Source organism: Bos mutus, chromosome 6, assembly GCF_027580195.1.
Source record: "Bos mutus isolate GX-2022 chromosome 6, NWIPB_WYAK_1.1, whole genome shotgun sequence".
Lineage (NCBI taxonomy): Eukaryota > Metazoa > Chordata > Mammalia > Artiodactyla > Bovidae > Bos > Bos mutus.
In genome coordinates this window covers 36065165-36079659 of record NC_091622.1, presented here as the reverse complement: position 1 = coordinate 36079659, position 14495 = coordinate 36065165, and the positions used below count along the sequence as shown (strand labels likewise).

Here is a 14495-nt window from a genome sequence, read left to right as displayed (position 1 = left end):
TTTTTTCTTTCTCAAAAAAGAATGAATTTAGGGAAAGTTCCAAGAAGGCTCCAGGGATTCCTTGGACTCAGGGCCAGCCCATCCTACCAGAAAATTGCATTTGGCCTAAACTCCCAGGTTGTAAATAGTGTTTCCTTGCTAGGCCTTATCCCCTCTGCAGATATTGTGGCCACAGAAGGGTCTCGTCATGGGTTTTGATCTTTGGTGATCCCAAGTCCCAACCTTTTCACCATCCTTTTTCTGTCTGTGGCAAGGCTAATGAAATCCCATGAAGACAGACTTCAGTTCTGTGTGTCAGTTGCACCCCCTTACCCCCTCCCCAATTCTGTCCCTAACTGGGTTGTAAGAGGTTGCTTCAGGAACTCTGTTCAGTTACAATTAAAGATTGCAAAGTCATTTGTATCATTAGGGCAGCTGGAATGAGCTCATCCAACTAATTTCAGAATCAATACTTAGCCTTTTCCTCCAGGGAAAAAATTCTGTGTTGATGTTGGTCTTTTAGAACAGTGATTCTCAACCAGGCTGATTTGTTTCCCAGGGGACATTGAGCATTGTCTCTTGACATGTTTTGGTTGTTACTGTGGTGGTGAGTATACTACTGGAATCTAGTGAGCAAAGGCCACGGGTGCTGCTAAGCATCTCACAATCCCACCCACCCAACAAAGAATTATCTGACAACCACAAAAGTCAGCAATCCCAAGGTTGAGGAACCTTATTCTAGAAGGACAATTTTTATGAAAGTTGGGAATGGCTTTTGTTAGATTGCTGCTGCTGCTGCTAAGGCGCTTCAGTCGTGTCTGACTCTGTGCGACCCCATAGACGGCAGCCCACCAGGCTCCCCCGTCCCTGGGATTCTCCAGGCAAGAACACTGGAGTGGGTTGCCATTTCCTTCTCCAATCCATGAAAGTGAAAAGTGAAAGTGAAGTTGCTCAGTCGTGTCTGACTCCTAGCGACCCCATGGACTGCAGCTTACCAGGCGCCTCCATCCATGGGATTTGCCAGGCAAGAGTACTGGAGTGGGTTGCCATTGCCTTCTCCATTTGTTAGATTATCCAGCCTTAATTTGTTAGTTGCTCAGTGGTATCATGTCTGACTCTTTGCCACTGTATGGCCTGTGGCCTGCCAGGCTTCTCTGTCCATGAGATTTTCCAGGCAAGAATACTGGAGTGGGTTGCCATTTCTTCTCCAGGGGATCTTCCCCACCCAGGGATCAAACCCACATCTCCTGTGTCTCCTGAATTGGCGGGCAGATTCTTTACCCCTGAGCCACCTGGCAATTCCCAAAGACCAGTTTAACAAAGCATAAATACATGTAGATAAAGTCTTTTGATTTTTCTTAGCAGCATAGCAGAAGGTACTTCTAAGCATATGGAAGGCTGCATATGGGATAGCAGAAACAATTTCTATGTTTTGGGCAAATTTATTTATAGAACAATAGTGCAAAAGATTCAACAAACAGAAAGCCGAAGTAACTCCTCTTGATTGACAATTTATATGCATTGATTCCAATGCATATAATTATATAATTACAATTTTTTCACGTTAGGAACTCTGCTTCTGTTTTTATAAATTGTAATATTGCCAAGAGATGACATTAAAACTATCTGAATATGTTTGTTACACATAAGCAGAAGTCTGTTTTGCAAATAGTTCTTTTGTAATTAGTAGATGTGGTATGTTTAAGAGTGGAAATATAAGAGACATTCTTTAAATCTCTAAAAGGCTGAAAGTTTATTTAAAACAGAAAAATGATTAGTTGTTAGGAAGTTAAAGACAGTTGTTGTTCAGTCATGTTTGACTTTTTGCGACCACATGGCTTGCAGCATGCCAGGCTGCCCTGTCCTTCACCATCTCCCAGAGTTTGCTCAAACTCAAGTCCATTGAGTTGGTGATGCCATCCAACCATCTTGTCCTCTGTTGTTCCCTTCTCCTCCCTCCGCCACCCTTTCCCAGTATCAGGGTCTTTCCCAAGGAGTTGGCTGTTCTCATCAGGTGGCCAAAGTATTGGAGCTTCAGCATCAATCCAAGGAATATTCAGGATAAAATTAGTCCTGGAGTGAATGTACTTATATTCCTTATGTTAACTGAGTAATACACTAACTTTGCATTTATTATAGATCCGATATTAAAAAAAAAAACTTGCTTTGAACTTGATATTTGTTAATGAGTGGGCCACATTGCACAAGGGGTGTTTTTTGTACGTAGGCACAGCGTCTGCCTTTGGTTCAAAGTACCACAATGACAGAAAGAGGCAAAAATACAAGAGTTAATCAGAAAAATAACATTCTGCCAATAAATTTCAAGAGAGTCTCACAGTAAGATGATGATCCTTATACTTTAATGACTTAAATTGTAAGATCATCTTGAAAAAGGGATTCAGAGAGATTTATTCTGTTGGGTTTCCCCAAAGTTAATGTTTTCGTGCATCTTGTCTGCCAGGTGAAATTTAGATTGGATCAGTATGTGCAAACTATATGTTGACTATTTTATAATTCATCCCTATCAGAATGTTTGCTTTGTTTTTCTTCTATTACATGTTTTTTTTTTCTTTTTGTTTAGAATTGACGAGCATTTTAAAACAAGTCCCAAAATCCCTGGAATTGATCTGAACTCAACTAGAGTGTTATTTGAGAAGTTGATGAACTCTCAGCACTCCATGATTCTAGAACAGGTATTTTTTTACTTCTATAAAGTATATGCTTAAAATGCATTTTTGCATTGAAATAAGTCAACTTTCAAGAAGAAAAAAAAGAGTAAGATGAAAAGGCAAAAGTCTTGTATAAATGTTAACTCTGTAAAATACATTAGGAATTTGTCCTAACTTTAAATTTTCTATTTAGCTTAAAGTTTTCTAAGGAAATCCCCACCCCCTAGAGTATAAGGTTGGCAAGGGCAGGGACCTTTGGCTTTTCTTTTCACTGATGTATTCTGATTGCCCAGACTGGTGCCTGGCTCGTAGATGTTCCTGAGTGCATACTGAATGAATAAGAGTTGAGAGTCTCTCAAATAATTTATGAGTTTAGAGATCAGGTAATTAGATTGAATTTCTCATTACTCTTTTCTCTCATACAGATCTTAAATAGCTTTGAAAGTTGCCTGATTCCTCAGTTATCAAGTTCACCACCAGATGTTGAAGCGATGAGAATCTACTTAATACTCCCAGAGTTTCCCCTGCTCCAGGATTCCAAGTATTACATAACGTTGACTATCCCCCTGGCTATGGCCATTCTGCGGCTGGATACAAACCCCAGCAAAGTCTTAGGTGAATTTGCTGCACAGTACCGGAAGTTTCTGCTTCATATTTTATTAGTGTGACCATTGGCTCCTGTTGGATTGAGATCCAAGATTTGTTATCATTTAATACCCGTAACACTTAAACATTTCTTTCTTTGCTATTAATTTCTAATTTCAAGCCATATTTTCAGTTTAAACAAATTGAACCATTATTTAGGTTATTTGAAACAGTTTACACCAGACTTATCTTGATTTTTAAATATTCACAAAGTTAGATTATTTGACTTAATTTTTTTTCCTCCTGTGCTTGCTAGTGGTTAATAGTGTCTCAAGTATTACTGTCCATCTGTTGTTCTTTCTCTTATAATTAATTTAGGGGGTGGGAGTGAAATGAACATTGTGGTGTGATACACAGGTCTCCAGAAAAGGAGAGGAAGAAAATGACCTAGTGGAGACTTACCAAATGTTTGTTTTGTTTTTCTTTTTTAGGACAGTTGAGTCCACACTGATTTTTGCAGGCTACGGACACTTTGCTGAGATAAGAACCTTCCGTTCCTCAGTGAATTGGAGAGTGTCTCTCATGGGAGTAGCGCCTGAGATGTTTTTATTAATCAAATGCAGAAAATCTGTCACCTGGCTTTTTCTTTTCATTTATTTTTTTTTTCCTGGTAATTTTTTTTAGATGTTCACTGCAGCTCAGTAACTTCTGTGTTCCATATGGACTAGGCTGTTACTTGAGTGTGGTCTCCCCACGAGTAGAGACCTGTATTGCTCAGGATGGAATACTGTCTTTTCTGTATTGCTCCCATCTTTGTAGAAGATACAAACACAGAAATAATCATGAATATGTTAGTCCTTAATTTTTTTTTAAGCTCACAAGCTCTTTGGGGTATATTTTCTCAGGTATTTTAGTAAACTGTGAGATAGAGATGGCAATCTCTGAAGGAATATTACCTGACTTTTAAGTTTTTTTTAAATTATTTTATTATTATTTATTATTTTGATTTTCTCAGAGAGAATAGCACAAAAAGATCAGAATAGTTCAGTTTTACACTTAGTTTTTAAATTCTAATCATAGAAATTGAAAAGAATACTTCAAAGAAGAGAAAACACTGCAAGTAACCATCACACAAATTCACGATGATCAATATTTTGCCCTTTTAGTTTTCTCCATTCTCCCTACCACTACCTTGTAATCTTTTCTGGAATACACTTGAAAAATCTTGGACATTCTATTACTTCATCCTATAAGTATGTCAGTGTGACTGAGTTTGTTTCTGACAAAGTAAAACCAGTGGTATAGTCTTCTTGTCTGGTTATGAGAAAGTATTGTTTGTTAAGAAACAGAAATATGTAGTTTTTCAACTCATGATGCCTCTTGAAAGGAAGGACTGGCTGCCATATTTGGTGCTGCATCTGGGTGTGTGGTCCTCGGCATCTCTGGTGCAGGACCTAAGTGGGGGCTGAGAAGGGGGCTGAAAGGCCAGGATCTGTGGATGCTCCTGCCCAAAGTATACGCCTGAGCATCTTGACCACAAATGTCCCTGAGACTGAAATTTTAGATTAGCCTTCTGATTGAGTCCTTGAGGGAAACAATCAGATGAAGCTTTATAAAAAAGCTCCAAGGTTCTCCTGCAGCCACCACTGTCTCTGGAAATGCTTTAATGGATTCTTTTTAAAGTCAGTTTTGGGAAACTGTGTTTTAGACTAATGCTTATCTTCTAGCTGGAGCAGTTTTTAGTTAGTAGACAGAAGACATACATACTTGATCAAGATCACATGTTGAAATATATCTTTTTTTTCTTTTCTAAAGATAACTGGTGGTCTCAGGTATGCCCGAAATACTTCACGAAACTGGTAAACCTCTATAAAGGTGCAGTCGTTTATCTGCTGAGAGGAAGAAAGACATTCTTAATCCCTGTACTGTTTAACAATTATATTACAGCAGCTCTCAAGCTCTTGGAGAAGTTGTACAAGGTAAGCATAGAGAAGACCCAGAGGGGAGAGGGGTGGAGAGAGAGTAGGATGAAATGATCTACCCGCATGTTCAGTGGGAAGCTCTTTTCCAGGCATCTGGGTCTTAACTGTCCTTGTTTCGTTCTTCATCAGGTAAATCTTAAAGTGAAACATGTGGAATATGACACATTTTACATTCCTGAGATTTCCAGTCTCGTGGACATTCAGGAAGACTACCTCATGTGGTTCTTGCATCAAGCAGGAATGGTAAGAATTCATGTGAAGCATATCTTAAAGCTTTACTCTTTTCTCAGAGCACAAGGACAAGAAAAAAAAATCTGAGCTCTATAATTTGTCCTTGACTTTGATGTTAATGTCACACCTGTGCTTTACTGACTGGCTTTTGCATTCTTAAAACACTGAAGTACTTTGAGTAATCATAAGTACTCATAAGCAGTCGACTACAAATGGGTAGTCACCCGAATGGCATAATTTTAATTAGTTGCCAACATTAAAAAAAATCAAGGTATCTGAAGTAGTCAAACTCATAGAAACATAAAGTAGAAAAGTGGTTGCCAGGGTCTAGTGAGGAGAAATTGAAGAGTTTTTTTTAATGGGTTTAGACCTTTTTTAAAAAATGAAGTATAGTTGATTTACAATATCGTGTTAGTTTCAGGTACACAGCAAAGTGATTCATCTTTCTATATCTATAACTATGTTCCTTTTCAGATTCTTTTCCCTTATAGAGTATTACAAAATATTGAGTATAATTCCCTGTGCTATTACAGTAGGTCCTTGTTATCTGTTTCATATATAGTGGTGTGTACATGTTAATCTCAGACTCCTAATTTATCCTTCCCCCACCATGCCCGTTTGGTAACCATGAATTTGTTTTCTAAGTCTGTGAGTGTGTGTTATAAATATGTCCATTTGTATCAATTTTTAGATTCCACATGTAAGTGAAATCACGTGATATTTGTCTTTTTCTGTGTGGTTTACTTAGTATAATAATCTCTAGGACTTTCAGTTTTGCAGGATGAAAAAATTCTGGAGATTCATTGCACAATAATGGAAATGTATTTGAGACTAATGAATCTAACACGGTAAAGATGGTAAACTTTGTGTCTTTTACCACAATTTAAAAAGTCAAGGAACATAAAATGAATTTCTGGCCTTTCTTGAGACCTGGAAGACCTGGCAGCATGACCTGTCTCCCAGATGGTGCCAGCTGGCTGGAGTTCAATAGGGGCTCTTTAGATGTGGCTTATACATGCCAGAGTCCCCACTGCAGTTTGATTTTGACATTGAGGAAAGGATCATTTGCTATTATCTTCATCTAACAGCTAGTCAACTTGAGTCATCTTATGTCAGCTGCCTGAACCCTACAGGATGCCTGGTTTGGGATTATGTGTGTGAAAATGTCACATATCCCTGACCTAGTTCTCGCTTACATTACAACTGTGGGTTTGCCTGCCACCCTTGAGTTGGCTATATAGTTTGTTTGTAGACTGGCTTGGGATATATGCAAGGCTTTTTAGGATCACCCATCTGTGGATTATGTATAAATTTGAGTGATGTCAGAAAACAGAGTGATGATATGGTTATTTAGTGAAGCCATGCAGAGCAGACACGTTTGAGATGAGTCCTTGCCAATTTAACAGTTTGATCACTGACATTTAGGCAATATTTTCCTATACCCTGCAGGGATTTTGGAGGTCAGTTTTTGTCATTGTTTAGTCACTAAGTTGTGTCCAACTCTTTTTTTGACCCCGTGGACTGTAGCCTACCAGGCTCTTCTGTTCATGGGATTTCCCAGGCAAAAATACTGGAGTGGGTTGCATTTGCTTCTCAAGAGGATGTTCCCTAACCCAGGGATTGAACCCACATCTCCTACATTGGCAGGTGGATTCTTAATTACTGAACTACCAGGGAAGTCCTTTGGAGGTCAGTAGCGGTTTTCCAAAAGCAAGTCATTTAAATAGGTTTCTTTAAGGAAGATTTTTTTCTTTGTCAAATACCAGATGATCAATGCTGGAGACTACTGAGTGTTTTAATATGGGTTTTGATTACCTTAAAAAGCCAAAATACTTTTCAGAAAAGTGGATAAATCTTCGAAATGGGTTTACGTAGGCATGGAAGCTAGCAATGAACTCTGTTTTCATCTGCTAATTTAGAAGTTGTAAGCAGACAAACTTCTCTGTTTTATGAATTCATGAATAAATATTCATTGACTCATAAAATGTTAAGAGCTTCAGTAAGTCTTATGAATTATTTAGCCAGCTGCTTTGTTTCTAGGTGAGAAATTGGAGTCTCAGAGAAGCTAAACAGTTTTTCCACCAACTCAGTTAGCTTAAAAGCCAATTGTTCTGACTTCTGATCTACTCTTTCTGTGACTTGGTACTGAATCCTAGTGGACTCTAATTTACTTTGACCCTAAAAAAGAAGTTGTTGGTGTTAAAAATATAGATTATCATGACTGTGGTCTCTGAATGGAGTACTTAAGTGAGCAACTTCTATAACTTTTTTTATTGTTCCTTTCTCTTAATATTTGATAAACAAATATAAGCCTTAAATACCAGCTGCTCATCTCCTCTTCAATAATTAAGGTTTTTACAGAAAGATACAAAATTGGGTAAAATAACGTGACCTTTTGTGATTTCTGTGGAATTTTTTCTGTTATATGATACTATTAGAAATTAAAAGTTTAAATTTCTTGATATCTTGGATTTTAACCTAAAATGCTAAAGCTTTTTCATGTATTTGTTTTTTTTTTTAATTTTTTGAGGTATAATTGACATGTCACATTATTTCAAGTGTATACCATAATGACTTGATATTTACACACACTGAAATGATCACTGTAAGTCTAGTTACTGTCTGTTACCACACATAGTTGCAAATTTTTTTCTTAGATAACTTTTAAGAATTACTCTCTTAGCAACTTTAGCAACTGAAATATGCAGTGCTGTTTTATTCTCTGTAGTCACCATGCTGTACATTATGTTACTGTGACTTGTTTTATGACTGAAAGTCTGTGCCTTTGACCCTCTTCACCCATTTTTCCCACCCTCCATCCCTTCTTCCCTCTGGCAGTCACCTAACCTGTCTCTTATCTATGAGTTTGTTGTGGTTTTGCTTGTTGAGATTCCAAGCAAATCTTGGAATATATTCACTTCCAAATATAAATAAAATTGTATTGCACTTGTCTTCGTCTGACTCACTTCAAGGTCCATCCAAGTCATTGGAAATGGCAAGATTCCATTCTTTTTGTCTGAGTGTTACTGTTCGTGCACTCAGTAAAGCCAATTTCTGACACCAGGTTGTGGGAAGGAAAATACAGCATTTATTGCAGAGTGCCAAGCAAGGAGCCCAGGGCAGCTAGTGTTCAAAACACCTGAACTCCCTAGTGGGCTTCAGGAAAGCATTTTAATGGCCACAGGAGGGAAGGGAGTTGCAGGGTGTGTAATCAGCCCATGCCCAAATCTGGTTGATGGTGAGGTAAGAGGGCAGTGTCATTGTCAATCCTCGGACTCCAGTACGTCTGGGGGCTGTGTGCTCATGGTCGTCAGGTAGTAATTTCTTGGCATTTGGTGGGGATTTTAGTATCTGCTGCACAGCTCAGGAAATGTGCTCCAGGTACCGTTATCTAGGTCCTTCAGAAAGGAGCTAAAACAGAGGATGGTGGGAGGGGTCTGTTCTAGAAAGGCCCCATAACGTCAGGCTTGGTTAAGTGAGTAATATTCCACTGTGTATGCCTTATCTTCTTTCTCCATCCATATATCTATGGACGCTTAGGTTGTTTCCATATCTTGATTAATAAGGCTGCTCTGAATATGGGGGTACATATATCTTTTTGAATTAGTGTTTTTTGTATTATTTGGATAAGTATCCAGAAGTAGAACAGCTGGATCATATGGTAATTCTATTTTTAATTTTTTGAGGAACCTTCATACAATTTTCCATAGTGGCTGTACCAGTTTAAATTCCTGCCAGCAATGCATGAGGAGTCTCATTTCTCTATATCCTTGCCCAAAATAGTATTTTTTGTTAATAGCAGTTTGGACAGATGTGAGGTGATACCTCAGTATGGTTTTGATGCACTCATCTCACACACTAGTAAAGTAATGCTCAAAATTCTCCAAGCCAGGCTTCAGCAATATGTGAACCGTGAACTTCCTGATGTTCAAGCTGGTTTTAGAAAAGGCAGAGGAACCAGAGACCAAATTGCCAGCATCCGCTGGATCATGGAAAAAGCAAGAGAGTTCCAGAAAAACATCTATTTCTGCTTTATTGACTATGCCAAAGCCTTTGACTGTGTGGATCACAATAAACTGTGGGAAATTCTGAAAGAGATGGGAATACCAGACCACCTGACCTGCCTCATGAGAAATTTGTATGCAGGTCAGGAGGCAACAGTTAGAACTAGACATGGAACAACAGACTGGTTCCAAATAGGAAAAGGAGTATATTGTCAAGGCTGTATATTGTCACCCTGTTTATTTAACTTATATGCAGAGTGCATCATGCGAAATGCTGGGCTGGAAGAAGCACAAGCTGGAATCAAGATTGCTGGGAGAAATATCAATGACCTCAGATATGCAGATGATACCACCTTTATGGCAGAAAGTGAAGAGGAACTAAAAAGCCTCTTGATGAAGGTGAAAGAGGAGAGTGAAAAAGTTGGCTTAAAACTCAACATTCAGAAAACGAAGATCATGGCATCTGGTCCTATCACTTCATGGGAAATAGATGGGGAAACAGTGGAAACAGTGGCAGACTTTATTTTTTTGTGCTCCAAAATCACTGCAGATAGTGACTGCAGCCATGAAATTAAAAGACGCTTAATCCTTGAAAGGAAAGTTATGACCAACCTAGATAGCATATTGAAAAGCAGAGACATTACTTGGCCAACAAATGTCCGTCTAGTCAAGGCTATGGTTTTTCCAGTGGTCATGTATGGATGTGAGAGTTGGACTGTGAAGAAGGCTGAGTGCCGTTAAGAATTGATGCTTTTGAACTGTGGTGTTGGAGAAGACTCTTGAGAGTCCCTTGGACTGCAAGGAGATCCAACCAGTCCATTCTGAAGGAGATCAGCCCTGGGATTTCTTTGGAAGGAATGATGCTAAAGTTGAAACTCCAGTACTTTGGCCACCTCATGCGAAGAGTTGACTCATTGGAAAAGACTGATGCTGGGAGGGTTTAGGGGCAGGAGGAGAAGGGGACGACAGAGGATGAGATGGCTGGATGGCATCACTGACTCGATGGACGTGAGTCTGGGTGAACTCCGGGAGTTGGTAATGGACAGGGAGGCCCGGCATGCTGTGATTCATGGGGTCGCGAAGAGTTGGACATGACTGAGCGACTGAACTGAACTGATGATTAATGAGGTTGAGCATCTTTGCATGTGCCTATTGGCCATCTGTGTGTTGACTTTGGGAAAATGTTAAGGTTCTCTGCCCATTGTCTTTTTTTTTTTATATTGAGTTGTATGAATTCTTTGTGTATTTTGTCAACACCTTATCAGACATATTGTTTGCCAATACCTCTCCCATTCTGTAGGCTGCCTTTTCATATTGTTGATGGTTTCCTTTGCTGTACAGAAGCTTTTTAGTTTGATCTAATTCCCTTATTTATGTTTGCTTTTTTTGTCTTTGATTTTTGAAGTCAGATCCAAAACATCACTGCCAAGACTGATTATCAAGTTGCTTACTACCTATGTTTTCATCTATGAGTTTATGATTTCAGATCTTACATTCTAGACTTTGATCCATTTTCAGCTAATTTTTATATATAGTAAGTAAGTAAGATAGTGATCATTTTGTTCATTTGTACATGCCAGTCCAGTCTTCTCAACACCATTTATTGAAGAGATTGTCCTTTTCCCATTGTGTGATCTTGCCTCCTTTTGATTGAACATATATTCACAGGCTTATTTATGAGCTTTTAAATGATAGTAATGAACAATAAGTGGATTTTCCCCAGCCTTATTGAGGTATAATTAACAAACAAAATTGTAAATATTTGAAGTGTACAGTGTGATGATTTGATGCACATGTACATTGTGAAATGATTGCAAAGATCAAGTTAATGATCACATCCATCACCTCAGAGTTAACCTGTTTCCTGTGTGTCTTAAGAATGCTTAAGATGTATTCTCATCAGGTTTCCAGTGTATAATACTGTGTGACTGTAGTCACTATGCCGTACTTTAATTCCTTAGAACTTACTTGTAACTGAAACGATTGTACCCTTTGACCTACATTTCCCCGTCTCCTCCCCCACCCACCTCTGTCCCCCCATCCTCTAGCAACCATCATTCTTCTTCTATTTCTATGAGATTGGGTGTTTTTTTTTTTTTTAGATACCACATATAAATGACACCATGCAGTATATATCTTTCTCTGTCTGGCTTATTTCAGTTAGCATAATGTCCATTAGTTTTACCCATATTTTTGTAAATGGCAGGATTACCTTCTTTTTTATGACTGAATAATATTTCACCGTGTGTGTGTACATGTTTGTGTGTCTGTGTGTGCATCTCACACTACATGAGATTTATGTGTTAACTTTTTTAGCTTGGTGTAGTAGCCAAGGCAGTATAGTTTACAGTTCAGAGCACGTGCTTTACCGTAGGCAAAAAGAACCGGTTTCAGTCTCAGCTCAGGCCTACTACCTCTGTGACTTTACACATAGTTCCTTAATTTCTGTAAGCCTAGCATCCTCATTTAGAAATGTGAATTCTAACAGTATTGTGAGAATTAAATGGGAAAAAGCATGGAAAGGCCTTACTTTGCCAAGTACTTAATAAGTCCTGAAGTGAAGTGTTAGTCGCTCAGTTGTGTCAGCTCTGTGCAACCCCATAGACTGCAGCCTGCCAGGCTCCTCTGTCCATGGGGATTCTCCAGGCAAGAATACTGGAGTGGGTTGCCATGCCCTCCTCCAGGAGATCTTCCCAACCCAGGGATCGAACCTAGTTCTCCTGAATTGCAGGCAGATTCTTTACCAGCTGAGCTACCAGGGAAGCCTGGTCATAAGCCCTGGTAGCTATTTTTCAGTAGGCAGTCTTGGGCGCCTAATGTATATCACGTGCCTGGTAGTCACTGGGAATGGCGACACCTATGGGATATGGTGGCTGCCTCTGTGACATGCTTAGTGTAGTGAAAAAGGAATTACAAAGAGACACAACACATGTGTGCCAAGAACTGTGGCGTACAGAAGAAACATTCTAAAGTGACTGACTTGTTTATTTTAAAGAGATGGTAGTGGCTTATTTACTTCAATTAATAAACTGCCATCATCTACACTTGGAAACCAGATAAACAGAGCACAGAATGAGTGATGCCGTGGGCTCCCATGGGGCAGCACAAGTGAGAAAGTCAGTGATACAGAGGAAATGCTTCAAAAATAAAGACTAGAGTCTACGTGACATTGGCTGTATGTGTTGTACGGGGCTGTGTTTTGGTGCCAGGATTGTGCACCGCTGTATTTGCCTGCACGCCAGTGGTACTGGGGGCCAGGCGTGCCCACTGAGGGTACAGGAGCACCCGGTGGCAAGCAGGCCCTGAGGCAGAGGCTCCCGTGCTCCCTCCCTGGCACGACAGGCGCTCATGCGGTGACTCTTGTCCCCAGTCACAGCCACAGTTAGGAAAGATTGGCTTGGGATGTAAAAAGATATTCCTAGTTCCCCAGCTCTCCAGTTCTGTATCATGTATTTATTCATTGCTCCTGTTTCATATACTTAAGAAAAATGATTTAAGGTGACAGGGACACCCCATTTCAAGCAGGAACACTTGAAATGTGATCTACCAGTGGTACTTTGCTAGTTTTAGGTTTGGGAGACTCACTTTTGGGGAATGAATGGCCCAGGCCAAGTAGCCTCTCAGAAGAGGGTCACATATCTTACCCGTTCATATACATCTTTCCAGGTTAGGGAGAGCAGTCAGGAAGCAGAATCATGATACTGCTGTTTCAATATTTAGTTCATGTAATCTGGAAACGCCAGTACTAATACCACTTCTAAAATATTCAGCATCTACAAAATAAAAATCAGTGAAATTAAACCATTAAATTTTAAATACAAAATCTCAGACTTGTAAAAAAATAAAATTTGTAGACACATAAACAGACTTTCTTATAGGCCTGCTGCTGCTTTTAACTGAACACCCTTGTTCACCTTCCACAGAGTCAGCACCTCAGTCCTCCCCAGCGGTGGGGGTCTTCTGGACCACCAACTCTCTTGCCTTGGCTCTGGTTCCCAACAGTAATTTCTTTCCAGCCATCGTACCCTGCTGAAAGCATGATAACCCTGCCCTCCAGAAGGGAGATCAGCCTAACCTCCAAAACGGCATTTTCAGGGTTTGTGGGAGAGGATGGCAGGAAAGAATTGGAGAACTAGAGTGAGTGAGAGCTAAGAAATACAGACAGAGCTGCTGATTGATGTCTGAAATAACTACATTGTACCAACAAAAATACTAGTATTCACTACGTATAGTTGTCCCTCCATATCCATGGAGGATTGGTTCCAGGGGTCCCCACCCTCATATCAAAACTCTCCATGCTCAGTTCAGTCGCTCAGTCGTGTCTGACTCTCTGCGACCCCATGAATCGCAGCACGCCAGGCCTCCCTGTCCATCACCATCTCCCGGCGAGTTGGTGATGCCAACCAGCCATCTCATCCTCTGTCGTCGGTCCCTCATATAAAATGATATATTAGTTGTATATAACCTAAGAACATCCTCCCAAGTACTTTAAATCATCTCTCGATTACTTATAATACCTGATACAGTGTGAATGCTATGTAAATAGTTGCCAGTGTGTGACAAATTCAAGTTGTGCTTGCTGGAACCTTCTGGAATTGTCAGTTTTCTCCAAGCATTTTCCATCTGAGCTAGGTATACTCTGCAGACATGGAACATGTGGATAAGGAGGGCCCACTGTATACTGGGAGGCTGTAAAGCCAACAACTGTTTTTATGGTCACTGTTAAATCTATTTGAAGTGTGCAAAACTTTATTTTGCTTTATAGAACAACACACATGATAAAGATCTTTCTTTTTCTTTCTTTTGTTTTGAGAACAGACAAATAATGCCTAGAATAAAATCCCTTCTGAGAAGGAGGATAGAAAATTTTAAATATTGGCACATGCTTCCCCAGGATATTTGTACCTTTTGTGGGTATCTAGAGTACAAGGTAACTTTGTAGAGTGCTGTTTTGTGGTGTGTGTTTTAGTTGTTTCAATTCCAAAAGTCAGAGTAATTAGAGAAGCCGGCATGAGAATGAATCAAGTCAGCCTGGGTTCTACATA

The 14495-nt window shown here is 39.6% G+C and overlaps 1 protein-coding gene across 5 annotated transcripts in view; it reads left to right on the top strand.

Annotated features, from left to right (window-relative positions):
• HERC3 (HECT and RLD domain containing E3 ubiquitin protein ligase 3) overlaps positions 1-14495 on the top strand; it is a 198234-nt gene that overhangs the window by 128711 nt on the left and 55028 nt on the right. For all 5 annotated transcript variants that reach the window (XM_070372155.1, XM_070372158.1, XM_070372153.1 and 2 more), the window contains exons 13-16: positions 2561-2672; positions 3074-3263; positions 5049-5212; positions 5345-5458. In XM_070372155.1, coding sequence (XP_070228256.1) covers positions 2561-2672; positions 3074-3263; positions 5049-5212; positions 5345-5458 — 580 coding nt within the window. The remainder of the gene's footprint in view (positions 1-2560; positions 2673-3073; positions 3264-5048; positions 5213-5344; positions 5459-14495) is intronic.